Raw genomic sequence first — 27,973 nt, forward strand, 5'->3', positions numbered from 1 at the left:
ACGATGGACGCCGATCTACCATTATGGAATAATTGTCAGTTTTATTTCGAATCAGTCCTTTATCATCTGCGCGTGGCCCGCGAACAACGAGCGAGCGTCACGCGTGTGCTGGAGCCGCTGGCTTAAATCCAGGTTGAGACATGGGACAGGAATCAAATGGTTTTAATGTCTGGAAAACACTGTATAAGTAGCTAGAACTCGGGGGGGGGGGCTACTTTGGGACTTTCTGGGTGGGGATGTGCCGCTGGGACCCTGGAACCCTTAGCCTATACTAGAGCTAGTTCAGCTGAATTTTGCTAACCTATACTAGAGTAAACTCCCCAAATCCCCCCATCTATCGACACTGTTGAGGCTGATTTGCCTAAATTTAAACTTGCTGATTTGATTTTTTTTATATTTTTGAGTGGCAATTCCTGGTTTCCTTACTCTAGATAAAATCTTCAACCAACCAGTCAGTTTTGTGAAAAATGATACCCTAATCTAGACCCAAACGCTCTGATTTATATACCCTATCCTAGAGTAAACTGCTTGAGAACCATACCCTTCACAGCAGCAAATACCTATATAGCCCATATATGGCAGTGACACCCCCCCCCCCCTCCCCCCGCCCCGGGAGCTGGAAGAATCAAGAAACAACAGGCTTTGCTTTGAGGCTGTTTGTTCGGGGGAGTACTTACCCCTTAGTCCGCCATCCTGATGGTCAGCTTGAGCAGACATGCGCGTGAAACGCCTGGTTGGTTTTGCCGGATGTTTTAAAAAAATACTCGTTAATAATTTATGTTCACAAAAAGTAGTCTAATTTTAGGTCGTAAACCGCCTGCTAATTTTCAGGCAGAGCCCACAAACGGGAAAACAAGAGCTTGACGATCCGTTTGCCGCAGGAGGCTTGTGATCATCGATGTCCAATGCCGCCTGCACGAGGCTTGAAACTATGAATGAAAAGGTTCAAGATTGGGGCGATTTTGTCAACCGTTACACCTCGCATTCTTCGCGGCACTCAAGCCCAGAAAGAGAGCTAGATTACGGAGATATGAGGCTAACTCCATCACCAATCTCGCCTGTGTTTGGTACCGCGGAGAAGCAGTTCTGCAGGAGAGATAATATTGACCAGTGTATCGCCTATTTGAACCAGGTAGGTACTTTCGCGTGATTCAACAAGTTGGAACAAGCTTATATGTTTGCTGCGATAAGCTTATATAAACGCTTGGATCTAATGATTGCTCCCATTGTAAGCTTGCAAGCTTTGTGAATGATTTTAAATAGTTCAGTTGTCAACCGGTAAAAAATTTCCGCCTAACCGTTGCTGGAGTCTGTACTGTTTCAATATCATTTTCACTGTACCTTCATTTTCTGTTCTAGATTAAGCTTATAATGTAGGCTTAACGGATTCGAATTATTTTATTCTGTACACGTTCGGTCGCGTGGGTTGAATATTTTTCTTGTCGCTACACCTGTACTTTAATCAAAGTACCATGTCGGATGGCATCTGTGTTGTTAGCAACCATTAATCATTTCAGTAACATGAGAAATTTGCTGAGTCAGTTTGGTTTCATTATCGAGGTGAACTTCAAAGATTACTAATGCTCTATTTCATGTTTGTTTCTGCACCGGTTTTTTATTAGCTTTCATTTCAAATCCTTCAGCAAACATTTAAATAGCTAATGAGACAGTCTATTGTTTTGTACCATTGTCTTTGACAAACGGAAAGTCATGAAAAATATCTGAAACAAAACTTTCGTTTTGCAAATTAACAAAATGATTAAAAAAGAAAGTGAACTTTGGATCACATTTTTACTGTAGAATTAACATGCAGTGCTGTGGATTCTCTTGCTATTTACTGTACGTAAAGAATTTAGATTTAGATAGGGGAAAGCCTATAGCAGCACTACTTTGTGTCTAGTACTGTACATGTATCTAAATCTTACTGCAAATCACAAATAAAATTTTTTAGCTTATGCCATACAGACAGTGTATTCATGTATTGGTGGTAATCTAATATCGTGTCTTTTATTTTTTTTATCATTCATGTTTGGACAGGTTTAAAGATTTTGTAATAATTATTGTCTTTCTTACATGTAGCCACATTCATGGCTGTTTTTGGGCTGTAAGAATGCTGGCGTGCTGCAAGAATTAAGTTTTAAATCACATTTGTGATCACAATGAATTTAAATTACAACACAGGCATTATATGTACATTTACAGACAAGGAAGTTAATATGTATCTCAAAGTCAGTGATAAACAGGGGTTTTATTAAAGGTCAGGAACTGGGCAAATTGAGTGGCTGTGAGGATGATCCCCGGCTCAGGTTTAAACATCTCAAAGAAAGTTTTTCTCATAAGGAAGTTTAGTTCAAACAGTTTTTCCTTATACCTGTAAAAACCAGTTGCCCCCCTGCTGAAAACATACCCTGCTGAAAATAAACCCTTGCTGAGAAACAAGTTGATACAAAATATTCTTTCATTCTTTGTCAGGTGAAATTAATGGTACTGATTTTTTCATATGCTAAATCATATTTATTTTATATTTTGGCCCAGTAGATATATTTTTATTTTTAAAAATTGTTGAATTACCAATTGAATTATTTGATTTTATAAGACAGTGCTTGGAGAAGAATTAACAAATTTGTAACATCTGTTGGCAATCACTTTATTTGTTGCATTCAGTTTATCTCCATTTTCATCTTGTAATGTATTGGTATTGTTAGGAGAATTTATATGTCGACACTCTGGACTTGGAAATTAACTTCAAGTTTGTGTTGCAAGCAATCCAATCTTATTTTTTTAATTCTCAGGAACTTGGTGTTCTTGGCTTCTCGTCACTGTTCACACCGTCGCGCAATGGAAGAGGGCCACCTGATACATTTGACATTGTCAAATTAGTAAACAGTACTTATGAACTCTTGCAGCAACAGCAACGAAACATGAAACAGTTGACAGATCTTGAGCAGAAGTGAGTCTACATTACACTGTTCTACTGTCAACACTGCAGCAAGGTGTATAAAATAGCAGTAACTGACAGCGATACTACGTACACTCGCATTGGTCAATAGGTGTGTTCAGATGAGAGCATGTAAACATGGGTGTGACATTTTAGATTTGCGCGTATTTTTTAGAAATATTTTATAACGGCAATATCTGTTCTTTTTCCGTGTTTACATAGCGTCATCTAACTAAATACTTGGGGGTTGGGAGAATTCTGGAAAGTTATGCCAACCCGAGACGCAGTTGAGCTTTGGCATAACTGTTTCAAATTCTCTAAACCCCCTTGTGTTTAAATGAGGCTATGTAAACATGGAAAAAGCACTCTATTGCTTTTAAGTACATGTATATTATAATTGAAATTGTTGTTGTTGTTGTTTTTTTAATTTCCTTTTTGACTTTAAACAGGAATCTTCGAGCAGAGTGTGATAATGAACACCTTATGCAGACCCAGAACAGACTCAAGGTATTCTCAAGTGATTTTTTTTTTGTGAATTAAATAGATGTGATAAAATTAATATATGTCCATATCTAAAAATTAATTATTAAAGCTGTTGTGGTCGCTCAAAATTGATTTGCACTTGTCTAGTTTAATTTATTAATTTTGTATTTTTCTCGATCTTACAAAAATGGTAATACAGATTTAAAGCAAAAAGCTACTTAACTACATTGCTAGATTTATTTAACTTATACATACTAATGAGGCATATGTGCATATACTGCATGTACGCGTATGCATGTATAAGCATCACACATGTGATATACTTGTTTTCAGTTGATATGTATTATGCGTGTACTTTGGTTAATTTATTTCCAAGCTGTACTGCATTTATTCATTTTGACCTACATGTAGCATATTCATTTGAAGCCACAAGATGGCCACTATAAGCGTAAATAAAATGAAATCAAGAAATCAGTGACAATGTACATGTATTTATTACGCGATTATAATTTAAAACTTGAACCAAGTTGAGTTGTAGTACACAAATTCTGACTATATGTCTAATGGTTCAACATTGTTGTGTATTTTATCACAGGAGCAATTAGAATCAGCTCAGAGAGAGATTGCTATGAGAAATGAAAGAGAACGACAACTACAGGGAAAACTTTTAAAGGCAAAGGAAGAACTCAAGTTAGAGAGAGAGGAGGTGCAGTATAAAATTAATGCTTTTAGATATAGGTCAACAACAATAGCGTGACTGTATCAATTGACATTATTTTGCAATCACTGCTCAGGGCTAGGTTGTTTGAAAGGCGGTATATGTTAACTAAAGTGCTCAAGCTCTTCACTGCACTTCTTTTGAGTAGTTTGAGATTATTCAAACTCAAAACAGAAGGCAATCAATATAAACCAAAAACCTTACTGCGAAGTTACAAAATCAAATTTTTTGCTAATCCTGGGTAGCTTTTATTTTGTATTATTTTGTAGTTAAAAGGCAAAAGTTTTGTGGCACCAGTTTCTCCTTTTTAATCGTCATCTTAATTTGTACTCCATTTGTTTGGGTCACTGAGGACAGATTAGTCATTGCAGCAATCAATCAATGATATGTAATATGTGCTTACATGTACTTGTTTGTGGGTTATCATTTATCGTGCAAACACTGGTCAACAGATTTCTGGCTGTTGCTTGTCTCCACCCAAAATAGGGGGTCTAACATGGGCTTTTTCAATCCTGCATCCCGCTGCTAATTTTGGTCTAGTACCACCATCGCGCTCCCTTCAAAAGGTTTATTCCGATCCCTCCTGGGTAAAGTTGCATTTCTCTGCATAACATCCATAACCGGTAATTTCATCCCACATCCCACATCCCACATCCCACATAGTTTCAAAACTATCCACCATCCTGTCTGTCAAAATGAACAAATCCTGCTCATGCCAAATTATTTTTATCCCACATCCCGCATTCAAATGTCTGTCATCCTGCATCCCCCCTCCATTTTCACTATCACATCTCCAGCCTCGCTGCCATTCAAAGGCCAAGTCACTGCACAGACAACTGTAAAATGGTCTATTGGATATTTCCTGGAACTGCACAATCATTTTAAATAAGTGTCAATTGAAAGTATTTAATCTTATAACCTTTCATTACTTTTTTTGTAAAATTTATCTTTCTTGCAGTTAAAGAAAACCAAAGCCAACTCACTTCATATACAGAAACAGTTTGACCATGAAACAAGAAAAAAAGAAAGGGAATTCAGCAAGCTCAAGGAAAGAATTCATCAACTTCTCACAGATAAAAGCCAGGAGAAGAAAGTGGGACTGGACATTTTAAATTTGATAAATAGACCAGCTGGTGGACAGCGAGCAATGTGGAAGACAGGATCTGCTAAGTATGTACTAAATGCAATATGCTCTGACTAGGTATAAGTTATTTATTGGCAGCATATTATGTCAGTAGTCCCTTCTGAAAGCTGGTCAGTTAGGAAACATCACCAAAACTTTTCTTTCAATTAGTTAATGTTAACTTTATAAAAGCTGCTTTAATATATTATATCAAGGTTTTTTTCTTGTTCTTTTTAGAAATGAAGAGGAAATGTACAGAACACTTATCACAAATTATGAGGAAAGGGAAAAGGTATACAATGTTTTTGTTAAAGATAGCAATTATTCTGAGACATTCTGGCTCAGCTATTAATCGTAGATTTTAAGGTGAAAAAATTATTTCTAAGGCCTGCAAACTGCTTAGTCCCTAACGAGCAGTCTCTTTTTTAATGATAAATTTTATGCTGCTCAAGGGAATTGTACTGTCTAGCACTTTTATTTAAGGATAAACAGATTTCCTTTGCTTATTAAAAATGTAATATTTAGTTGATACTCACATTGTATGAATCTGTTTTTCTGAATTACCCAAATGCAGGAGCTAATGGTTGAAAACAATGATATGCGGGAAACACTTCAAAATATGCAGACAGAACTAATAAATCTGCTGAATCAACAGAATAATGATTATGAAACTAATACAGAGGTAAGAAAAAAATATTTATTTATTTATTTATTTATTTATTTTCAAATTAAAGTTTTTCTCCACCGGTTTTTCAAGATTCTTTCCAATGTAATCTCAGAAAAAAAAGTTGAAGGGTAGAGAACCAGTTTGTTTCAAAGAAATTGGAGGTGAAAGTTTCAGAGATAGATAAATTTATTTTCCACTTCTTTTTCAATATTAATAAATAATGTATTGTGTATATTATGTATACTGTGGCCCTAGAGATTCACTTGACATTATGGATCCACAATCACTACGAATGATCATTACAAATTTGAATTTTACGTATTATAAATGTAATAACAGCTCATTATTTTGTATTTGCTGTCATTACGAAAGGGTGGTGAAGTTAGCGAGCCAGGTTCAGTGGATGAACTATCAACAGGACATTTTAACATGCCATATGACATGGTTAGAGAAGGTAAGAAATCCTTGATTTCTGTGAATTTCCTGGTTTGTAAAATCCTCCTTTGCAGGCCTTCCTCCCATCTGGAGTCATCTGTCGCACTTCTCCCTTCTTTCCATGCTGTTGCAGTAAATATCATGCATTAAGTGTTTGAACAAACTTGCATTTCAGGGATTGAGAGTAGTTTGAGAGAAAAGTGGAGATTGCTTAAGTCAAGGTTTGAAGAAGCAAACAAAGGAACAACAAATGGTAAGAATATCACAAGGCTTTTTTTTATACCGACGTAATAAGAACATTGTTTCTTGAAAAATTTACCATTTTTCCAAATTTGTCATTTGTAATATTCTTAATCTTTCTCAGCCATAATGTGTACCATCAGTATTTATTTTCAGTTTACTGTAATTATGATTTCTTCATTTAAATACTCTAGAAAACTAATGAAGTTTTTGAAGTTTACTTTTAATTAATTTGAAAGTACTTTTGTACAACTGATAGATTTTCTTAAAACAGTCATGGCATGCATGTAGCATTCCATTTATACACCTGGGCCAAAAAAGACACTGTGTCGGAGAGTTAAATAGCATCTTGTCCAAGTAAACAAAGCAGTGACTACTGTAGTGGCATTGAGCTTTAAACTAGACTTCTCTATCCATAGTCCATTTGAACCACTCACAAAGAGTAGAGGATTGGGGTGGATCTACACGGGTTTAGATGGTTCGGTCAACAGTAACAGTTCAGTAACACACTGACTTAGCCTCAGAATGCCGGAAATCCCATTTCCAAGGACATCAATTTTAAAAATTTTCCAGGGGAGGACTGGCCCCCCGACCCCTCTATAGGGGACTTCCTTTGGCAGTCCGTATCTTGACCTCCTTCTCTAAAATCCTGTATCTGCCAGGGAAGACATATACTCCCTGTTGTTGGGTGTTTTTGAGGACTAAGAGATTATTTGAAGCCTGTGAGTTTACTTCTGGATTACATATAATAATAAGACCATAATTATCAGACTGAAGACTTTTTTTGTGGAAATATCCGACCTGTTCTGAAATCGTTTTTGATCTCCCTTTGCATAACCAGGTTCTGCTTCCACAAAGCCAGATGAAGTTTTAAGGTTAGAAAAACAGTTAGAGGACTATAGGCATGTCGTGGAACAACAAGAAAATCTTATACAGGTAAGTTCTCCTAGCATTAATTTTCGTTCTGGTTGTAAGCCCTGTTTGGTATACCAGATTCTTATTTCTTAAGCGTATAACTCCATGTTGCGGGTGTGAACTTTCTTATAGTGGTTTTTTACTCGATGTGCCCACTAGAATTCTTGATACAATCAGGTAAAGGGGTAGAAAATTTTCTGTAGACTCTGACTTTAATCTTATTACTGTCTTGTTTTTCAGTCCTTGCAATCAAAAGCAAATAGTCCTGCAAAAGATTCTTCGTTCTTGGTAAGTTTGTTAAAACTTGAAATGGGTAGCAAATTGTTTCTTATCTTCGAGAGCGCACTGTATAAATTGACATTTCGATCTATTTCTTTTCCCTCTTAGACGGACTCTCAGTTGTGTGAGGATCAAGAGAAGGTCGAGTCAGACAAGCAGTTCTTTGCTGAGCAAAGAGCAGCACTTGAGAACGAGCGGAGACAACTGACTGATGCCGCAGTGAAACTGGGACATGAGGTGGGAAACATTCACATTGCAAAACAAACTAAGATATCAGGAGAGAAAATAAGGACTAATAATATTATTGAGACTAGAAGTTGTCAGTGATCATCTCAAGCTTTGAAAGGTGCTAAATCACTTTATTTGGCCTAGAGGATTGCTTCAACAGGATTCAAACTTGCGACTTTCGCGATGCACAAGGTACATGTACGTATAGATGGAAACTCCTTGACACTAAATTATGTAGAATCCAATACTGAGGAGCTAGGTATGATGTAGTCGTGTGTCACCGTACTCTCCAGAACTTGCAATGTAGGCTTGATTCTTCCAGTCTTCGCGGTAGAAAAGGGTTGGGGTTGGATAAAGAAGGAAGGGTATAGGTGGTGAAGGAAGCGTTACCTCGAGCTTGTTTACCCAGCAGAGTCTGCCTGCACGTTCCTGTTGTTTAATATGTGCCTTTTTCTCTTTTTGTGCAGAGGAAGAAGTTTGAAGAGGAACGAACTTCCTTTTACAAACAGCAGCTTTTGACGCCATTAAAAAAACAGTCATTCGAAGGAAGAAAATCAAAATGTAAGCTTCCATTTGCTGTGGATACAAAGTCAACATTTGTCCATTAACAACGTGCATGAATGTGTTAGCTTCAGACAGGAAAAAACCCCTACTACACGTAGCACTACTCAAACATTGAAACGGCATGCCCATTGTTTCAAAGTGTTACTGCACGGTCAGTCGATGGCCTAGTCAGTGGCTCCTTTGCCCAGTCAGTCTGTATGGTCAGTGAGTCAGTCAGTTGGGAATTCAACCAATCAGACCTCGGGAAGTCTTTCGTTCTGATCAGTCAATCAGTCAGTCAGCCAGCCAGTCAGTCAGTCAGTCAGTAAGTCGGTCTGTCAGTTCGTCAGTCTGTCAGCCAGTCCGTCAGTCAATCGGTCAGTCAGTCGGTCAGCCAGTCGGTCAGCCGGTCGGTCAGCCGGTCGGTCAGCCAGTTGGTCAGTCAGTCGGTCAGCCAGTCGGTCAGTCAATCGGTCAGTCAGTCGGTCAGCCAGTTGGTCAGTCAGTCGGTCAGCCAGTCGGTCAGTCAATCGGTCAGTCAGTCGGTCAGCCAGTCGGTCAGTCAGTCGGTCAGCCGGTCGGTCAGCCAGTCGGTCAGTCAGTCGGTCAGTTTGTCAGTCAGTAAGTCATTCAGACAGTCAGTAAATCAGACAAACAGCTAGATAGTCGATCATTCATCAAGAGAGGTTTTTTAGTAATCAGTCAGTCAGTTTTTCTTGAGTTGTAAAAATAAGATAAGACAAGGACTTTATTAACGTGTCGAAGTCGCTAGCATACAATGTATACTAATTGGGGACACCTAACTACGATTACTTATCTAATAATGTGACATTACCTATTCTTTGCTTTTTAGCACCTGATGGTCCTCGGCTTCAGTTCAGTGCTGTGTCGTTTTCGCCGGCTCCAAGAGGCGTTCTCTTATCCGAACCAAGAGTTTCTCCTAATGTTCCGCGGGAAGGACCCGTAGAAATCCCGAACACAGAAGAGCTTTATAAAGCTTTATCATTACGGACAGATAAGTCACAGATTATCAACGAATTCAACGAGTAAGTGCTGTATATTGAAAGAAAAGGAATATCCAAGTTTTTTTAATTTCGGTCACAAATAAGACAACTGTTAAGGCTTACTGCGTTTGACAAATTCTTCGTTGCAACAGTCGAAGAGTTTCCTATTTTTATTAACCAATCAAAAACTATCACGAGCAGTCACGGACACTCCGAAAAGTGTCACGTCAGCATGACGTAAGACGGGAACGCCATGTTACTTAGCAACTAGTTTGGGTATGAAGACCGCTGTCCAATCAGTATTCAAGGACAAAACGTCACTTGTTCTCCCTTCGAGCAAGGAAACCATTAATCTTCCAACATTCACATTCTTTTTCGATTTCCACGTGTGAGTTTCTTCTTTTTTATTGCAGAACACCTCTCAAGGGCTACTCCGAGGTGGATGGATCCGCGAGAAAATCATCGCCTACGAGACAGCCACCCAGCGGTGATTCACAGAAAGAAAACCAATGTGATTCAAATGCCGCGGGCGAAAGACAAGCCAGGCGAATCAATGAGCATGCGCGCAATGTCAAGAAAGCTCTGCAAATGAAAAGGAGTTCATCTGGTGATTTATGAGGGGTGACGTCAGTTGACGTCATGTGACGTCAATTGACGTCATGCTGACGCCACTTTCTCGTCAAGCCATCAAGGAAGTTGCCGCTCCACAAAAGAGAAGAAAAAAAATTCCGAGCCTTTGCAGAATGGAGTAGATATTCTGTGACACGCTTACATGTAAATATCATCAGTGCTATGCAGGCGTGTTGAACCATACATGGTTCTTTTAAAATATGGAAAAAATGAAATTTCTTCCTAATAGTAGTGATTGCATTTCTTCAATCATTACTATCATTCATTGCTTTCTAATGAGATGTTTTCTTTTACCGCGTTAACTTTAAACTTCTTTGAGCGTTCTTCTCAGCTAAACGCCACTTACCTAATTTCTGAGCGAGTGCTTAACTGTCTACTAGAAAATTTGCGGTACATGACACATACAGTGTTTTAACTTGCTTCTACGTCAGCGAAAGCGTTTTGGTCAAATTTTGATGTTTTTGGTCTGAAATGAAAAATTGTATGTTTGCCCTACGGCCTGGAATTGGGTATGGTTTAGAAGAAACGTTTCGTCCATTGCCAGCCGTGAATTTGAAGAAAACTGTTTAAACCCAAATTGAAGACATTCCTGGTTGCGTGTGAAAACACGACATAGGTGTCTCAGTCAGTACTGAACGTAATTGTGCCTACGTCACTCAGCCTTAAGGTTTCAAGTTAATTTCTCATTTTGGTCATATTGCAAACTAATTTAATGCTTTCTCAGAAGAGTGGAACGTTGAGCTGGATCTTTACGTTGAAGTTCAAGAAGCTACGCCTACGTCACAGGTTGCGCATCTTGGATAGTTTAGCCTAAATTTTTCACGTTTGCCGTTTTTAATCCATGTTTGTCTTCTCCATCCTTAACCATCCTTGTTCCTTTATGGTTTATTATTATCTCTTTGGTGTTTTTCTATCTTCGTAAACTATTATTTCCAGGTTCCTACAACTACATTTTTACGTGGCAAAGGTTGCCCAACCCGGCCACGGAGTGCAGGTGCTGGTGCATGTCATTAAGTTAATACAGTGCCAAGTAATATTTTGTTGTGCATGGTGCTCTTGTAAAAGTAATTTTGTGCGTGGCCAAAACAACTCAAAATACGAGTTAGGGAGTCTTCAGATCGTGAATCACTGAATTCTGTCTCGATAGTGACGAAGAAAACTACATGTCAAACGTGGAATAAATGCTGGTGTAATTGTATAGAGTGTATAGATAATGTATTATATTTGTAGAAAAATAAGAGAAAACTATTGCTGTGGCAAATAAATGCGATTTTCTTTACAATGCATTTTTATTTTCATTTGCCTGTTATGCTGATACTGTCCGCCCCGTCGAGGGTAATTCGCATGAACAGCTTAGAAGTCAGCTATTTAACTTTTTCTTTCTCTCACATTCATACAATAAAGGTAAAAAAGGTGAGATTACCTGTAGCCAGCCACCTTTACCAGTATTGGGTGAGCAGCTTTGTGGCCTTTACCCTTTCGTAAGAGCAAAAGTTGAATTGTCCTCATGTAATTTACGACCACACCTTTTCCATCTCTGATTTAGTTTGAAACCTGTATAGACACATTTCAAAACTGGTGGACAAATAAAACGAAACAGCAACTAGCATTGTCAAATAGTATGATTTTATACGGTGTTTTCGACAAAACGGAGCATAGATACTCTTTGAACTATGTGCTTCTAATTCTACAAGAACGTGTACGGGACGATGCCTCTGGAACTGTTCAATTCAAGCGTTTCGAAATGCTTTAAAAAAATGGAGAAACAGGCTTGGCTGTTTGGTGCGCGAAATACTTTTTATAAGAGCTTTAAAGCCAAATCTTAACGTGCAATCAGATTCCATTCGTACGAAAGTATTTTTATAATCTTCGTACCTTTTTATGTTAATTCTTCGCGCCAAAATCGCTTTAAATGTTGTAATTTGCATTTCTCTTATTGTGGTAGTTATTAGATTTATTAGTTAGGTAGATAGACCAATTTAATTCAATATTGTTAAGTCCTGAAGGAAATACCGTGTCTAAATAAAGATTTCACCTTTACCTTTTACCTTTAGGGTATAAGGGTAAAGGGGTAGAAGCGTATAAGGGCATAAGGGCACAAGGGGTATAAGGGTCTAAGGGGGTATAAGCATATAAGGGTATAAGCGTATACGGTTATAAGGGGTATAAGCGTATAAGGGTATAAGGGGTGTAAGGGTAAAGGGGTATAAGGGTTCAAGATGTATAAGGGGACAGGGGAATAAGGAGTATAAGGGGTATAAAGGTTATAAGGCGGTATAAGGGCATAAGGGGTATAAGGGTGTAACGGTATTGGGGGTATAAGTGGTATGAGGGTATAAGGGGTATAAGGGGTATAAGGGTACAAGGCTCCGCTTTCTTCGAAAACATTACCCCTCTAGGGTATACGGACCAGCAAATGTGTCAAGGAAAGGTCTCCGTTGAAGAACTCCTAAAAGCCTTAAATGATTTCCAAAACGCGTTCCATTTTGATAGCTGCTAATTATGGTGCTTTATCTGCAAGATCCAGCAAGTATATAAATATGTTAAGTCGAGTTCATGGCCATGTTAAATGTTTTTCTAGCTGGGGCAATAACTTCTGGGGTATAATTTATTCTGCCCCAAAAGGTTTTCGCTAGGTTCTACTGAGACTTTCGGACCCCACCCACCCCGCCCTCCTCCACATCCCGCTTTCCCCCGCCGCCACTCTCCCCGCCAAGGCCCCCATGAACCTCACGCGAATAACTCGGTCAAAGAATCTGGATCGAGTGCAAAAGGTCTTGCCTTGTACATGTTGTACGTCTGAGCAGAACTCTGGTCCAAAGAATTATTTCTGACTTTTTCCACAATGCCAGGGAAGAAAGTCTATGTTGTTGGGGTGGGCATGACCAAGGTAAGTAGCAAAATAATATTTTGGGATTAAATTAGGTCCAATATCGAAGGCTAGAGCAGGCGGAAAGAGAACAAAACACTACATACGCAAATCGAGATATCTCCAGTCTTAGATATTCAGCTATGTTTAGGATTATTTCCAATCATATTTAGACAAATTTTATCAAAGATGGAGTATTCAGCTTCGTTTAGTTGGGAAATTTTTCGTTATCAGTTAATTGTTTGTCCCCAGCCTCAAATGGTTCGAAATTTTAGATTTCTCGAAGTGATTACACAACCATACATGTCATATCTTGATTTACCATCATGCAACCAAGACAAAGCTTATAGTGTGCAGAAATCTAAGTCTATTATTCCAATGCTATATTTAAAGAAAGTTTGTAAATTTTCTTGCGGGTAAGTGTTATATCTTTGCTTGTACATGACTTGTATTCTTGCTAGGCATCTGAAATTTTTCCAAAAAAAGTCACAAACAACAACTCAACAGCTGAATAATGTTTTCTGCCCCCCCCCCCCCCCACTCCCCTCCTCCCTTCACACCCCTCGAAAAAATGCTCCACCAATTAGTGTTATTTAAACATCAAAGATTCTTATTTTTTTCAGTTTGAAAAACCTGGTCACCGTGAAGATTTTGATTATCCTGATATGGCAAAAGAAGCAGGTTATATAAATGTTTTTGTTATGATGCTATTGGGATAGTGTCAACTCTTGCTAACTTGTTTGTTATTTGACCCTCTTGTATTCTACAAATTATTTGGTACAATTATTACAAGCCAACAGCGCAGACATTTCAATTTAACTGTCTACTATTGTATGATGTCTCAGGGTGGCAAAGAAAAACACTGTTCTCACCTCCTTACAAAGTTTTGCATTCACCGTTCACCAGCCCTGTGCTGAATTCTATATTATCCCCAGCTGGGACTCCTTTCCATTGCACGAGCTACTTTTCAGTATTTTTGTCAAATTTTGCCCCTTACAGCTTACTGCTATAAATTTATATCTAATGTAGAGAGAGGTAGATGCACTGTTCTCAGCTAACACTGAATTCATTTACTTGATGTCCTATATTGCCTTCCTCCCTTAATTTAAAAGTGTAAACAGTAAATATACCATGGCCTCTGAGAGGAATCCTACACGGTCAGGATCCTGCAAAGATCCTATGGATTGAATCTCGAATTCCAGGATCTTGCGCATGTAATGAACATTTTTGAGATTTTTTTTTCCAGAAACCTGTGCTAAATACCTCTTCTAGGTTAAATGTCAACTCTCCTTCATACACGTTAGGGATTTTCATCATATATATGATGCTATTAACAAGGCATGTAGTATTTCAGTCAGATGTGATTTATCTAAACAAGAAGTATAATTTTTTTTTTTTTAGGAACACAAGCCCTCCAAGATGCTGGTTTGGATTACAGCAGTATAGAGCAAGCTGTTGTAGGTTATTGTTTTGGTAAGAATTATGTTGATGGTCGCTATCGTAAAGAGGAAAAAGGTATCTGGTAATAAATCATCAAACTTCTGTATTTTTGTTTTTCTATCTCAGATGTTCAAGAGGGGTTCATTGTTTTCAGATGGGGCAGGGCAGGGGGAGAAACCCAAATCTTACTTCTTAATGTAAACTTAAGTGTACATGCATTTAAGTAATGAGTAAGAAACTTTGAGGCTATTACTATCCAAATTTATCTTTCAAAATGGGGTTTCTATAGCTATGCATGGGAACATCAAGCTCCAAAAATAATGACCTTTCATACTTGTACCAAATTGCTCTGGCTAAAATTTTAGATGAAGTCATAAAGTTAGTACTGTCAATGATAGCCATTACTTAAAATTGAAAATGACATCTAAATGGGTTGTTAGTCTGTATGAGTACTTCTCCCTACCCCTACTCTCATCTGAATAGGTTTAAGATAATAATTAAATAAATTAGAATCTCTTAGCTTTTGTGGTGTTTGTGTTACAAACCAAAATGGTGACCCTAAGCAAGTTGTAATCTCTATATCCATCTACTTTGCAGGTGATTCGACATGTGGACAGAGAGCTCTCTATCAACTTGGCCTTACAGGAATTCCAATTTATAATGTAAGCAAAATATTCAGTGGACTGGAGATAAATAAAAAAAAAGATAAGGAAACTTCCCTTTTCCTTAAAATACAGTCAAACCTCTATTAAGTGGCCAACCTTTATTAGGCAGCCAGGGGCCAAAGTCCCGGACAAATTGTCAGCTATACACTGTAATAAAAACCTCTATTCGATGGCCACCTCTATTAAGCGACCACGGCCAGCTTCTTGCCATCCAAAGGGTGATTTTGTTTTGTTTTATACCTCTATTAAATGGCCAGGAAGATTTGAATTTGGACGTTTTTAGCCAGATGAAGGTAAAAGAATCATGACAATTTGGAATACTGTAAAAATACATTTTCTGCAGTATTTTATTGAAACAATCACAAAACAAAGTCTCAAAGCTTTTAAGTTTGTTTGTACAGCACATGAGCCAGTGATGGGTTGACAGACGCGTTGCGTCTGTACACATTGTTTCTTTGGTGTATTATAACCATCGTTGTTCTACTTTTTCTCCACTTGCATTTGTTTGTACTTATATTTGATAAACTGAAAACTGGACCATGCCCAACATTGTTTTCAGGTGAACCTCTATTAAAGGGCCACCTCTATTAAGCGGCTGATTGTCTTGTCCCCAAGAGTGGCTGCTTAATAGAGTTTCAACTGTATTATCAAAATAGTGATATGAAAATATAATGATTCCATTATTCAGTTCAGTTATCTGTGTTTGGATATTTTCTTTAGGTCAATAATAATTGTGCTACAGGATCAAGTGCACTGTATTTGGCCAAGCAGATGGTTGAAGGAGGTAACGTTTAGACAACTGTACACTGTATACAAGTGAATACATGAAATATCATATACATGTACAGTGTATATATTCAGTTGACATGTATTCTTCACCATCTACGGGTATATTATGAACTCACAAAGTGATCAGCTCCCAGTTGGCTTGATTACTTGATTAGTTGGTAGAGCACTGCACGGGTATCACAGAGGTCATGGGTTTGAATCCCGTTGAAGCCTGAATTTTTTTCAGGCTATAATTTCACAACTGCTTAAGTTGTGTGTATAACTGCGATGATCAGTCATGTCTTCATGTGCAATGTTTGTTGACCATGGAATTTCTTTAGTACTTTGTTTGGCAAATAACTTTTGCAACAGGCAAACTCAGTTGGCAAAGAGGCAGTAGCCTCCTACTAATTTTATGGCACACCTATCTTTCTTTATTCAGGGAAGGTATATTAATTAATTATAATCAATTGATTTTTATATTTATTCTTATAAATTAAGCCAATTTACTTAGCATATAAAATATTAACATTGAGTAACTATTAGCTATTAAGTAATAGACCATCAAATACATGGAGTCTCCCTCACATGCGATTGGTCTAGCTATTACATGTCATGATTGTGAGCTTGCAACTTAATGAATATTGGAAGTTTGGAATGGCATGTGTAGAGTCATCACAAAGGTTTGAATGTCTTCTTACAGGTTCCGGGTAACAATAAGCTGTAAATTACATTTTTGATCTATTAACTGAACTACACCTAAATCACCTTTCAAATTGCTGTTCAGAACACTTGCTATAAGCCTCTAATGCATGATATTATCACTTACAGGTGTGTCAGACTGTATTCTAGCTTTGGGGTTTGAGAAAATGCAAAGAGGATCTTTAAGTGGAAAGGTAAAACTTAATATAATATACATGTATCAGTTTAAGATTCTTATTCTTACCTTTAAATCAATTTATGGACTAGCACTATCTTACATTTATCTTGGTTACTTCATAAAAGTCAAGCAAAAGAGCTCAGACTTGAACATTACACTCAGATAATAGCCTACAGTACTGCTACATGTAGAAGTTCCACGGGTCCACAACAGTGTGCCCAATACTTGGCAGCAGGTCTTTTACTTTAATTTGCTGCACCAGCCCTATAGAACAGCCTGCCAGGTGACCTGTGTGTTGTCACATTACTTAGTGTTTTTAAAAGCAAACTTAAGACATGTTTGTTTTGGTCTACATTTTAAAATTATTTTTAATATTTTTTAATGTATTTAATTTATGTTATTTATTTCCTATGTATTAACAACTTTATATAAAAATTGTTTAAAATTGATTTTTTTCTTATTTATTCTCTAGTGAACTATAAATCGCTACTGATCAGTGTTTGTAAATAGCACCTGTAGTCTATAAAAATTGTTTAATATTATCATTATATAACATTTTATTTACCAGTAGCATTAATTGCTGGTAAACTGATCATCTTTAAGTGCTAAGTAAAAAAAGGTAACCTTTTGACTAGTTTATTATATCAACGGCAAAGTTTTAATTGTCTCCCTTATAACAATTTGAATGACTTACAACCTATTACCTGATTGTACTTTTTGTGGTAATATTACAGCTGTACATTAGTACGGTACTGCTGTTTTGAATGGTGCTAATGTTTATGATCCTTTTATTGTGTACACTGTAGTATGATGATCGCACTTCACCAATGGATAAACACATGGAAGTTATAATCAACAGACACGGTCTGGCAGCAGCACCGGTAACGCCACAGTTGTTTGGAAATGCTGGTAAAGAACACATGGAAAAATATGGTGAGATTTATATGATTACGTAACAGTCTTTATGTACAATTGCACAGTGTAAATTCTAAAAAAATTGAGTTTTTTTATCAATTATAAAATACTATAAAGTTCAAAAAGGTAGACTAAAACACAGTGACTCAACACTGTTGTTAAGTACTTCAATCATCTTTAGCCACTGAGTTCTTCTACAAAGGTGATTTTTCAATAGGCATTTGATTGCCTGCATGTGAGGTTTAGAGCAGATCTCAATTGATTGTCGAAAGTAATCAGGCAATGACTTTCATTGATTTTGGTTTTGGTTTTGCTGCTGTTTGAGATTGGCTGAGGAGTCTACTGGTAATTAACTAATCATTAGTGTGGTTTTGGTTTTATGGCACTCAATTGAAAACCACTCTAATATTTGCAGCCTTTTTTTAATCCTGAAATTAATTCATGACTTAAGTTTACAACACATCTATTTTCTTGAATCTTCATATAGGGACCAAGGCGGACCATTTTGCCAAAATTGCATACAAGAATCACCTACATTCTGTTGAAAACCCGTAAGGCATCTGTATTAAATGCAAGTGTCAATAACTACATGTACTCCAACATCAGTAGACATGTTTGGAGGTTGATTACCCAGGAATATGATATACATCTAGGAACTTCCAGTTAACACCACCAGTCCATAGACTGAGAACCACTTCCACTTTAAGACAGTGGTTGACAATGTCGATTGCTTATTCAGCCATCAATGTGCCCTAGCTCACCTCTTCCAGTGACTTATCAGTCAGAAAGGAAAGGGTGGCAGGAATGTGGGGTAGCTAGGAAGAATTTCCAAAGCCTTTAAGATGACTGAAAACGTTGTTAATTACTGAAACATATCATGCTATGACCCAGCTGAGTGTGCATCAAAGGCTTGAGCCGTCGGCTTCCAGACATTGTTCGTGTAGAAACTCACTCTTTAATAAATATTCTTATAGTTTGTTAATAAAAATGTATTAATAACTAATAAATATGTGGTTGCCAATATTTGGAGGGGAAAGACTATAATATTATTAGAATTTGGAAGAAGGAAATATACATTATTACTGATTGAATTGATTTTAATCAGCAACAACAGCAACAATTTTATTTGTACTCAGCTAGAAATTAGATGAACAAAAACAAGTTAACAATTAATCATGTAAATTTAAACTACTAGCATCTTCCTTAGTTTACATTGGCTTTTAACATGGGTGGATTATCATTTGATTACACATATTAATTTTTATTTCTTTTTCTTTCCTTAAAGGTTATCTCAGTTCAGGAAAAAGTACTCTTTAGAAGAAATAAAAAACTCTCGCATGATATTTGATCCATTGACTATGCTGCAGTGCTGGTAGGTTCATATTAAAACTTGAGATAAAAATTTTTTAACAGATATGTAAAATTATTTGAGGGACAGTGTCCCAGCTGATGATTTTATGTTTTTAGAAGTATGGATGGTAGCATGCTGTAAAATTGTATTATTATCTTGTTGTCTTTTAATGGAACTGCTAAAGACCAAAACATCAAAACTGGTCAGAAATACTCAACTAAATAAAAATTAAAAAAATATTTAAATTTACATGTAATTATAATTATTTTACTTTATGACTAAAAAATTATCCTTCACCACTGGAATGGCATTCTTTTCTAATGTCTTGACATTCTTCATGCAAGATTTTGTGACGTAGGCCTCGTAATTAAAGATTAGTTATTAATATTATGAAGATGCCTGAGGTGCACCACTTGCAATTGTTCCAATCTTGCATTATTTCAATAATGATTTTCTCTGGGCTGTAATATGCATTATACAAATTAAAGTGATCACAAGGATGGGGTTCTGCTGTAGTTTGCCTTATCACAACTACAGTCACATGACTGTACATGTACAGTATACCTGAGCTTGAGTACCCTCCCCTTGCCAGGACGTTAATCTTATCTTATTTATAGTATTTGCAAATGTGAATTCTAGTCCCACATCAGATGGCAGTGCAGCAGCTGTCTTAGCCAGTGAAGAGTTTGTTAAGAAACACGGACTGGAGAGTAAAGCTGTCGAGGTTGTTGGAATGGAAATGGCAACAGACTTTAAAAGCACTTTTAATGATAACAGTGCAATAAAAGTGGTGAGTGATCATCAGGATCTTTAGTCTTAACATTGTTTTGTTCCAATATACAGTACGTGTATTCTGATATTAGAGTCAGTAAAACTTAGGTGTGGAAATTTGCAACCCTGAGAATATGAGAATATTTCCACAATAGGCCCATGCCCTCTTATAATCTGCCAGGTGCACCTTTTCAACAATTACATAATGTAGTTACAGTAATTGTGATGTATATGTACATAAATCCAAGAATCACAAGGGATCATACTCGTGAACTGTTGGAAATCTCTAGTTCTTGTCGTTCATTATTGTCATTGATCAGCCCATTCAATGCTACATTATTTAGTAGCAAGAATACTTTGAATGCAACCACACGGTGGATATTGTCTTGATGTGCCACCAAATTCATTTTAATATCTATTATATAAGAAGTCATGTAATGATCATTAAGGAGAATTTATATTTTGGTCTTTGTATTGAGTATTTATTATTATTATTATTATTATTATTATTATTATTATTATTATTATCTCATTTATTTGCAGGTTGGTTATGACATGACTAAGTCAGCTGCAAAGAAACTGTTTCAGAAGGCTGGTATGTATGTATATATCGAGCATCTCAATCTGTGTTGTTTACATGTACACCAAAGATGTTGTAGTTAAGGATGGCTGGGTCTTAAGTCTTATATATTCTGTAATAATTTAATGAATGCGCATGCTCTGGTTGGTCAATCAGCTATGGTTTATTGTGCCAGTAAACTCATGGAAATTTCGCGTGTCTTCTGAATTATTATATAAAAGCAATAGACCACAAGTTTTTATGGTTTATAGGCTGATAAACCACTTGGGATGTTGGAAGAACACACGAAGAATTCCTAAATTACTCGCCTGCAGCTCATGATTTACAAATTCTTCTCATGTTTTCAAGTTTGACAATGTTACTTGGAGGAAAATCACCTACAATCATTGATCTCTTAGAGAATGAATTTATGCCTTTTTTGTCTTTTGAAGATTTTTTTGTTGATCATTGAATGCACCTTTATAATTCTAGCATAGTTTGCACAAAAACTTAGAAGACCTCTTGTGATACTGCCCCTTTCAATAAACCCCAACAAGATCAGCAGCTAGTAAGCCAGTGAATTATGGCTTAACTGACCAATCAGATTCAGTGGACCAGACTTAAAATATCTTTGACTGACAAAAATGTTCAGGGGCAGATTGATGCCCATCTGGTCTTTTTTTGTTGATGAACTGCAATAGAGAAAATTTAATACATACATACATACACTTTATTTCAACTCGAATTATCAGAGTAGCTCTATTGAGCTAATGTCTTCGAGAAAGAAAAAAAAAATACATAAATCAATTAAATTATTAAAATACAATAATTAAAACTACTATTAATACAATAAACTAATAGTACAATAGACTAATAAACATGTTGCAAATTTGTAGTCGATATAATGCATGCTCTGATTGGCTAATTTAAGGGCATCATTCTCTTGTAATGCCCACAGGCAAAAAGCCGTATTAATAATAAACAACTTATTAACCTTGAACATGCGGCCTTTGCGGGAAAATCTCAAATCTGGGCCTTGCCTTATTGACCTCGCTATTGCTTGGTCGATATGGCAAGATCTTGGTTTGAGATTTTCCCGTAAAGATCTCACTCTCGGTTAATACTGCATGTAGTTGATATTATGATAACTAACAGGTAGACTGTGTCTTTTTGTTGATTAAGGTCTGTCACCCAGAGATGTTCAAGTTATTGAACTACATGACTGTTTCTCTACTAATGAGCTCCTCACATATGAAGGACTTGGTCTTTGTGCTGAAGGCAAGTTTTACATTATATCTTCTTAACCTGACTGATGAAGGAGACTGTCACTTTCTTTTAATCAAATTGTGAGTGAATCACAAGCTGTATACAAAAGGTCATGTTTAGCCAAAACATCATTGTGAGCGGTACATTTTATGGTGTTAAGCCAAGAAAAATATGACATCCAGGAATTATTTTATTGCTTCAGGAAAAGGAGGAGAATTAGTCGACAGAGGAGACAATACATATGGAGGCAAGTGGGTTATAAACCCCAGTGGAGGGCTCATTTCCAAGGGACACCCTCTAGGGGCAACAGGTAACCTTTGACGTTTGAAACTTGCACCATTTTTCAGTTCTTCTTCAGTCCCATTGTTCTACTGTAATTATCATGTACAAGTGAAAAATTGTCAGTTTTCAATTTCTTAATACGGAGTTTTTCGTGTGAAGAGAGGAAAATTCTTGTTATCAATGTTTGTTTTTTAATGTTGTAACGCATGTAGTACTGGTTTTCAATAATCAGTGTTAATCGAAATCAATTTTAGTTTACATTCTAAGTTTGATATAGGAAAGTGTCACATTACAAGGCAGCAAATATGATGCAGTGGCTTATAAGATTGGGCACTGCAATTACATTGGGTTTTAATTTTATTCAACTCTCAATCAAAGGTTGCAACGAAAATATAAATTGTAGCTGAATTCAGCAACAAGGAGCTATATTCCACCCCGAAAATACCTTTGATTACAAAAAAAAAAAAAATGGAGTTAAATGGTCTCATTTTAAATTGGGAGATGATTCTTTATTTTAACATCACATAATTGCTCGAGTTGTGGCACTTACATATACATAGACCCTTTGCATAAATGCTGCCTAAATTTGAGTAACAATACTTTGTACATCCTTAGCCTTGTACTGATGTTTCCAGACAAAGGATTTTTCACATGAATGTGAGGCTTAGGGTGTATAAGTATTGTTATTCAAATTTAGGCGCCATTTATGCAAAAATCTATCAGGTTTTTGCCATAGCATATTAATTTGTTTAAAAGATAATAGCACAAGATTCGTGTGAACAAAGTCTGGGATGAGCGTCTACTTCACTTCAGACTTTGTTCTCAGTGCACTCGTTTCACATGTAAGTTACAGGGTTTCTGTGTTTTCATTCCAGGCTTGGCACAGTGTACTGAGCTGTGTCGTCAGCTGCGTGGTGAATGTGGTAAGAGACAAGTACCAGGAGCTAAGGTTGCTCTCCAACATAACCTAGGACTGGGTGGTGCTGTAGTTGTGGGTTTATATCGATTAGGATTTCCCAATCAGAGAAGGTAAACTATTCAGTAAGGCTGGCCGCAAATAAGGTTAGATCATTAGATTGGTTTTCACTTGAGTGTTGAGAATTAATTGGGTTTGCACTGCTATGCTACACGATTGGCTTAAAAAACTCGCGCCACTTTGTCATCCAATCAGAAGTTAAACCAAAACCAATCGTGACTCGTTCACACACGTTTTCGCGTCCTTTCCGCGTCCTTTGTGCTTGGCTAATTATAAAGTGATTACTTTGGTTGTGGTTTTACAACAATCAGTTGAAAACCATTCTATTTGGTCTAAATCTAGTATGTAGTTCCAGAAAATATCCACACCGATCCCAAGAGGTTCATTGGAAATTCCAAGGGGGAGGGGAGTCCTCAAAGGCAGACATTCTTTAAGAAAAGTATGATCCAAAATTCAGCTGTTTCATTAACGTTTTCAGCAGGGTGACAACCGGTTTTCACAGGCGGGCAAAACTTCTGGACTGAACTTCTTTAAAAGAGAAACTTTCCACTAGATGGCCTGCAAAATTGTCCTCAGAACCGGTCAATTTGTTCGGTGCCCAGCTCTTAATGAAACCCCTGAAAACTGACGAATTTCCAGAAGGACAGTCAATTTTCTGGATCAACATCACAACGTGGAAACGAATTGGCGTGCACTTGTTAAATAGCTTTTAATGTTTATGCATGGAGTGGTCGGGTGTTTCCTTCTTGTTGAACAAGGCAAGCAAATAAATGCCTAACTTAGTATCGGTGTTTTCCTTATGTATTTCACATTAGGTATCGTCCTGTACCTTCCTATACCTCAGCCACGAGTAAAGAAGATTTCAAGGCAGCAGCAATATTCGATGAAATGGAGAAGATGTTGAAGGGGGTAGGCAACAGAAGCTTTTGAATCAAGTTATTACATGTATCATTTATTGTATAAAATAATAGTTATGTAATAGTCTTGCAGTACATATATCTCATTAAACCTTCTAATATTTATTACTATAAATCTTCTCGCGTTCTATTCCAAATGCCGTTCTCTTATTGGCTATGCTACTCACTATCTGTTCTGTTGTCAAAGTTAAGGAGTAGCTTGGCAGTGTAAAGTTGTTCGCAAAATGGTGACCGCTTCGTTGCGTTTTTGAAGTGACTGAAGAGAGGATTTTAAGAACGTTTTGAACAACTAGTAGATTTATACTAAAACAATTTGGTTATTAGGATTTTAGCTTTTAGGATTTAGGATTTTAGGTTTTTAAAGGATTAGGATTTTAATTTTAAAGTATTGTAAAGCGCCATGGACAATTAGTGGAAAATGGCGCTATATAAATGTATATTTATTTATTTTATTTATTTTATTATATAATCGCTCTCGATTTCTATGCGTGATAGAAATCTCAAGCTCATAATCTAATTGTCAACCAATCATGGCCACACTCCAGATTTCAATGGGCTTCCTCGTGTCACTAATTTGATATTTTATACTTACCCAGGATGGCCCTGCACTGGTAAAGAAGATCAAAGGAGTTTATAGATTCAACATCAAAAAAGCTGATGGGAAAGAAACATGGTGGATTGTAGACGCTAAGAATGGTGACGGTGCTTTGAAATACAGAGGGACAGGTAGAGAACTTGTAAAGTCTTTCTGTCAAAACATTGAGTATGTCTGTAATTCTTATCGAAGATTTAACCTCGTGAGACTGGCGTTTAACAGACTTATAACACCATCGACTGACTAACACTATTCACTTGACTCTAAAGATGACTTCCGATCAGTTTGTCGAAACGTCAGTCACCATCAACAGTTCTTTTCAGAACTAACCTCACCCGGACAATCACACTATACGAACTACTGATACTCCTGGGCTCAAACCATTTACTTTAAACACTTTTATCATCTGACCTAGTAGCGAATAAGACTGGTCTTTTCTAGTCTCATACGTTACCTTTTTTAAGGTATGATTGAATATGCCACATTCCCATCTAGCTACCTAGAGTACTTACAAGGGTATTTTGGTACGCCCTTGCTTTAGCGCCCGAGTCTGGGCCCATTTGTTAAAGGCACTAGTTCCGTTCCCTTGCCTGGCGTTTTTCTTTAGCTGCGGTAGGACTGCGGCAAAGAGAGACTTTTCAGGCCGAGGGATACATCGCCTGACGGTACTTTTGCCGTAAAATGTTTCAAAATCCTGTGACATTTTTCGTGAGCAACAAATGACTCGTTTGTAGAGGCGGGGCTTTTTGAGTTTTTTCAATTGATTTTTTGTAACGTTCATCACGCACAGAAATTTTCCCGCCGAAACGCGCGTCCGGCAGCTAGAGCGTGCGCATAGTTTTTGTCATTTGGCGCTGGCCTAGTCTGATCATTGGCTGTTACTAACAAGACACTCCTCGCGACACGAATGCATCCTCTCCGACGAAAAACAACTGCCTCGTGAAAGCTTGGTATAATCCTTTTCTTAGACTAGTCACTCAGTTATTTTTTGTTGACCGGCATGTTTGAACTCTTTTGACGGCAGACAAAGCTGACTGTACAGTAACCATGAAAGATGCTGATTTTGTGAAGATTATGAGTAGAAAGATGAACCCACAAACGGTGAGTCTGTTCTTCCTGATGTCTTCCTTACTCTATCCTAAAGTGCAGGCGTTTTCCGTGTGTATATTATCTCGCGATCGAGTAGATTCGCCGTCATGTTGGATCAGGAAAAGTGGGTGGGGAGGGGGTGGGGATGGAAGAAGGGTAAATTATTCCTTCCCCTCCCTCCCCTGTGTCACCTCTTTCAGCCTCACTCCTAAACTCCCTGGGACGCCTTTTCGTCTCTCCCCAATCGTCTTCCGAGTTTGAATCCAAGATGGTGCTCACTTGATCAAAATGCGTCGCTCGCCAAAATACGACTGCATTGCAGGCTATCCTTATTCTCATTTTGAACCTTTTGATTTCTAAGAGCGATGAAAATGTAATTTCTCCTTGTCATGTTAGTACATTATTAAGCAGAGGGTGATGACAATAAAGAGAATCATCATTTTAATCAAATTCTCAGAACTAATGTTAAAAAAAACCTATAATAATTATTGACGAGTTTTAAATCGTTTGAGCTTAGGAATTAAAGGGATCAGTCGGGAAAGAAGTAATGGTTTCGGCAAATCTTCGTTAAAAACCCGAAGAGGTTCCGATTGTATTCCGAAAACATTCACGCGAGCTTTTCAGCAGGCTAAGTTGTTCGAAATCGGATTAACAGTAATCGAGGATTTAAATAAAAGTTTTCTTTACAGCTAAATTGTTGTGGAATTTGACACAAGTCAACGTTCAAAATTGGAAGAGAGAAATGTAGACAAAAGCTTGTTGAACAGTTACAAACTAAAACCAAAATTCTTGCTAGTCACTGATTAGCTTTATCCTGCCGCGCGAGCTAAGGTCAGTTGTTTAGCAACCCCGTGCTGTTCCTCAGCCGTATTACGTGATTACGCGCGTGTGTTTAATTGCTCATGTTCAACATTGACAAACCGTTTCGTTTTTCATCAGGCTTTTTTTCAAGGCAAGATCAAGATCAAAGGAAACATGAGTCTGGCCTTAAAATTGAGAGAAATTCAACCCAAGCCTGGAAAATCTAAGTTGTAGATACACTCAAGGAGTGTCCAGTTTTCAACCTCGTTCCCAGGATCTCTCATCTCTGGCCCTACCGGAGTGGTTGGGCGAGAAAATGAGAGACCCTGGGGACGAGATTGGTTCATTTTATGTGTTCGACTTCTAGTTTTGACTTGGAATTCATGTCAAAGTTTCCAGTTAGTATTTTTCTTTTAGCCGCATCGCACTCCAGTTGGATATCTTAACGGGCACTCACTTTGCTGCGACGACGAGCTAATGCTCGCAAAGTCAGCTTCACTCACTCGTTATGGCGGTTAATATACCGTTATCAACTCTGAATTAAGAAGCCAAGAGTTTCACCAGCCCGCCGACGCACCCCCACAGTGTTTTTTTAGGTTCAGTAATTGGCACTCAGGTTAATTTGAGAATAATCGCGAGGTGAGACTCGCATATAGAAAGGACGGTGGTGTTCGCCGTACATTTTAGGGGTTAAAAAAGCGGTTTTGGTACATCTTGGGGTGTTCAGCCGCAAAAGGTCCACAGCGGGAGCTTTTAGATAGGTAACACTGTATGATCCCAGTGTTTACACTATATATATATACTTTTAACCTTATGTTATAATTTCTATCTTTAAAGTGCGGATTCTTCCAGAAGATGTAATAACAGTTATTGATTTCTACAAAAATTGGACCAAAAATATTTATCAGTATCTTAAAACTTTAGCTCTAACTTGAAATTCGAACTCGAGCTCGACATTCGAGTTGGAGCTCATTAAAATTATACACTCGAAAAATTGTACACTTTGAATTCATTATGGCTGAAATATGTAGTCTAAAGAAACATTTTTCTCAGATGAAGCTAGACGCAAAGTGAATCGAAAGATCGTTTTCATATTGACTGTATACTCTAGGAGGTAAAAACACACGATGACCGTATAATGCAATGTGAGGCCTTGTTAGAGATTTTAGCGACAAGGGATAACTGGCAAAATAATTTTTAGGATAAAGAAAAAGAGAATTAGTTTTTGGGAAACAGGTTTTTGTATTTTTGACACTGAACTCGAGGTGTATGGAAAAAAATTCCAACCTAGACACTTCCAGGGACAATAATGTTGACACTTTGGGACAACATTGTATAGACTGTTAAGGATAACAATGTTGACACTTGTAGGGCTAACACTATAGAGACTTTTAGGAACAAGGGTAGCACAGACGTGGTTGAAAGAAAGATTAAGATTTGCGGTTTATTATGATGTTTTGTTACTATATAATATAATGAGTTAAATTTTCTATCCCCAAATGCCCACTTACTTTTAGACAATTCTACCTCGTTACTGTTGTTAATTGTGTTCATATGACCGTAAGATAAGTACAATTTTGCGACTGCGGTATACAACCCTTATCAGTTTTATTTGATACAAGTACT

General features: G+C 37.3%; 3 protein-coding genes across 3 annotated transcripts in view; all 3 read left to right on the forward strand.

Moving 5' to 3' along the window:
- Nucleotides 1-27,973, forward strand: part of LOC145467895 (uncharacterized) — a 195,093-nt gene that overhangs the window by 24,423 nt on the left and 142,697 nt on the right. The window lies entirely within an intron of this gene.
- LOC145468425 (afadin- and alpha-actinin-binding protein B-like) lies at nucleotides 734-11,485 on the forward strand. Its single transcript, XM_081452129.1, has 15 exons — nucleotides 734-1,132; nucleotides 2,793-2,950; nucleotides 3,388-3,445; nucleotides 4,017-4,127; nucleotides 5,098-5,309; nucleotides 5,500-5,554; nucleotides 5,837-5,944; nucleotides 6,302-6,383; nucleotides 6,540-6,617; nucleotides 7,446-7,540; nucleotides 7,760-7,807; nucleotides 7,907-8,035; nucleotides 8,494-8,587; nucleotides 9,423-9,615; nucleotides 9,987-11,485. The coding sequence occupies exons 1-15, from the start codon at nucleotides 899-901 to the stop codon at nucleotides 10,189-10,191; spliced, it is 1,860 nt and encodes a 619-aa protein (XP_081308255.1). The 5' UTR covers nucleotides 734-898; the 3' UTR covers nucleotides 10,192-11,485.
- On the forward strand, nucleotides 11,571-27,968 carry LOC145468426 (sterol carrier protein 2-like). Its single transcript, XM_081452130.1, has 18 exons — nucleotides 11,571-13,093; nucleotides 13,696-13,753; nucleotides 14,474-14,545; nucleotides 15,110-15,174; nucleotides 15,898-15,961; nucleotides 16,777-16,841; nucleotides 17,632-17,758; nucleotides 18,228-18,291; nucleotides 19,026-19,112; nucleotides 19,731-19,881; nucleotides 20,406-20,457; nucleotides 21,604-21,699; nucleotides 21,890-21,997; nucleotides 22,845-22,998; nucleotides 23,761-23,854; nucleotides 24,459-24,588; nucleotides 25,482-25,558; nucleotides 26,486-27,968. Exons 1-18 carry the CDS (start codon nucleotides 13,049-13,051, stop codon nucleotides 26,579-26,581), a joined length of 1,605 nt encoding a protein of 534 aa, XP_081308256.1. The 5' UTR covers nucleotides 11,571-13,048; the 3' UTR covers nucleotides 26,582-27,968.

The sequence above is a fragment of the Orbicella franksi genome, chromosome 14, assembly GCF_964199315.1.
Source record: "Orbicella franksi chromosome 14, jaOrbFran1.1, whole genome shotgun sequence".
NCBI classification, from domain to species: domain Eukaryota; kingdom Metazoa; phylum Cnidaria; class Anthozoa; order Scleractinia; family Merulinidae; genus Orbicella; species Orbicella franksi.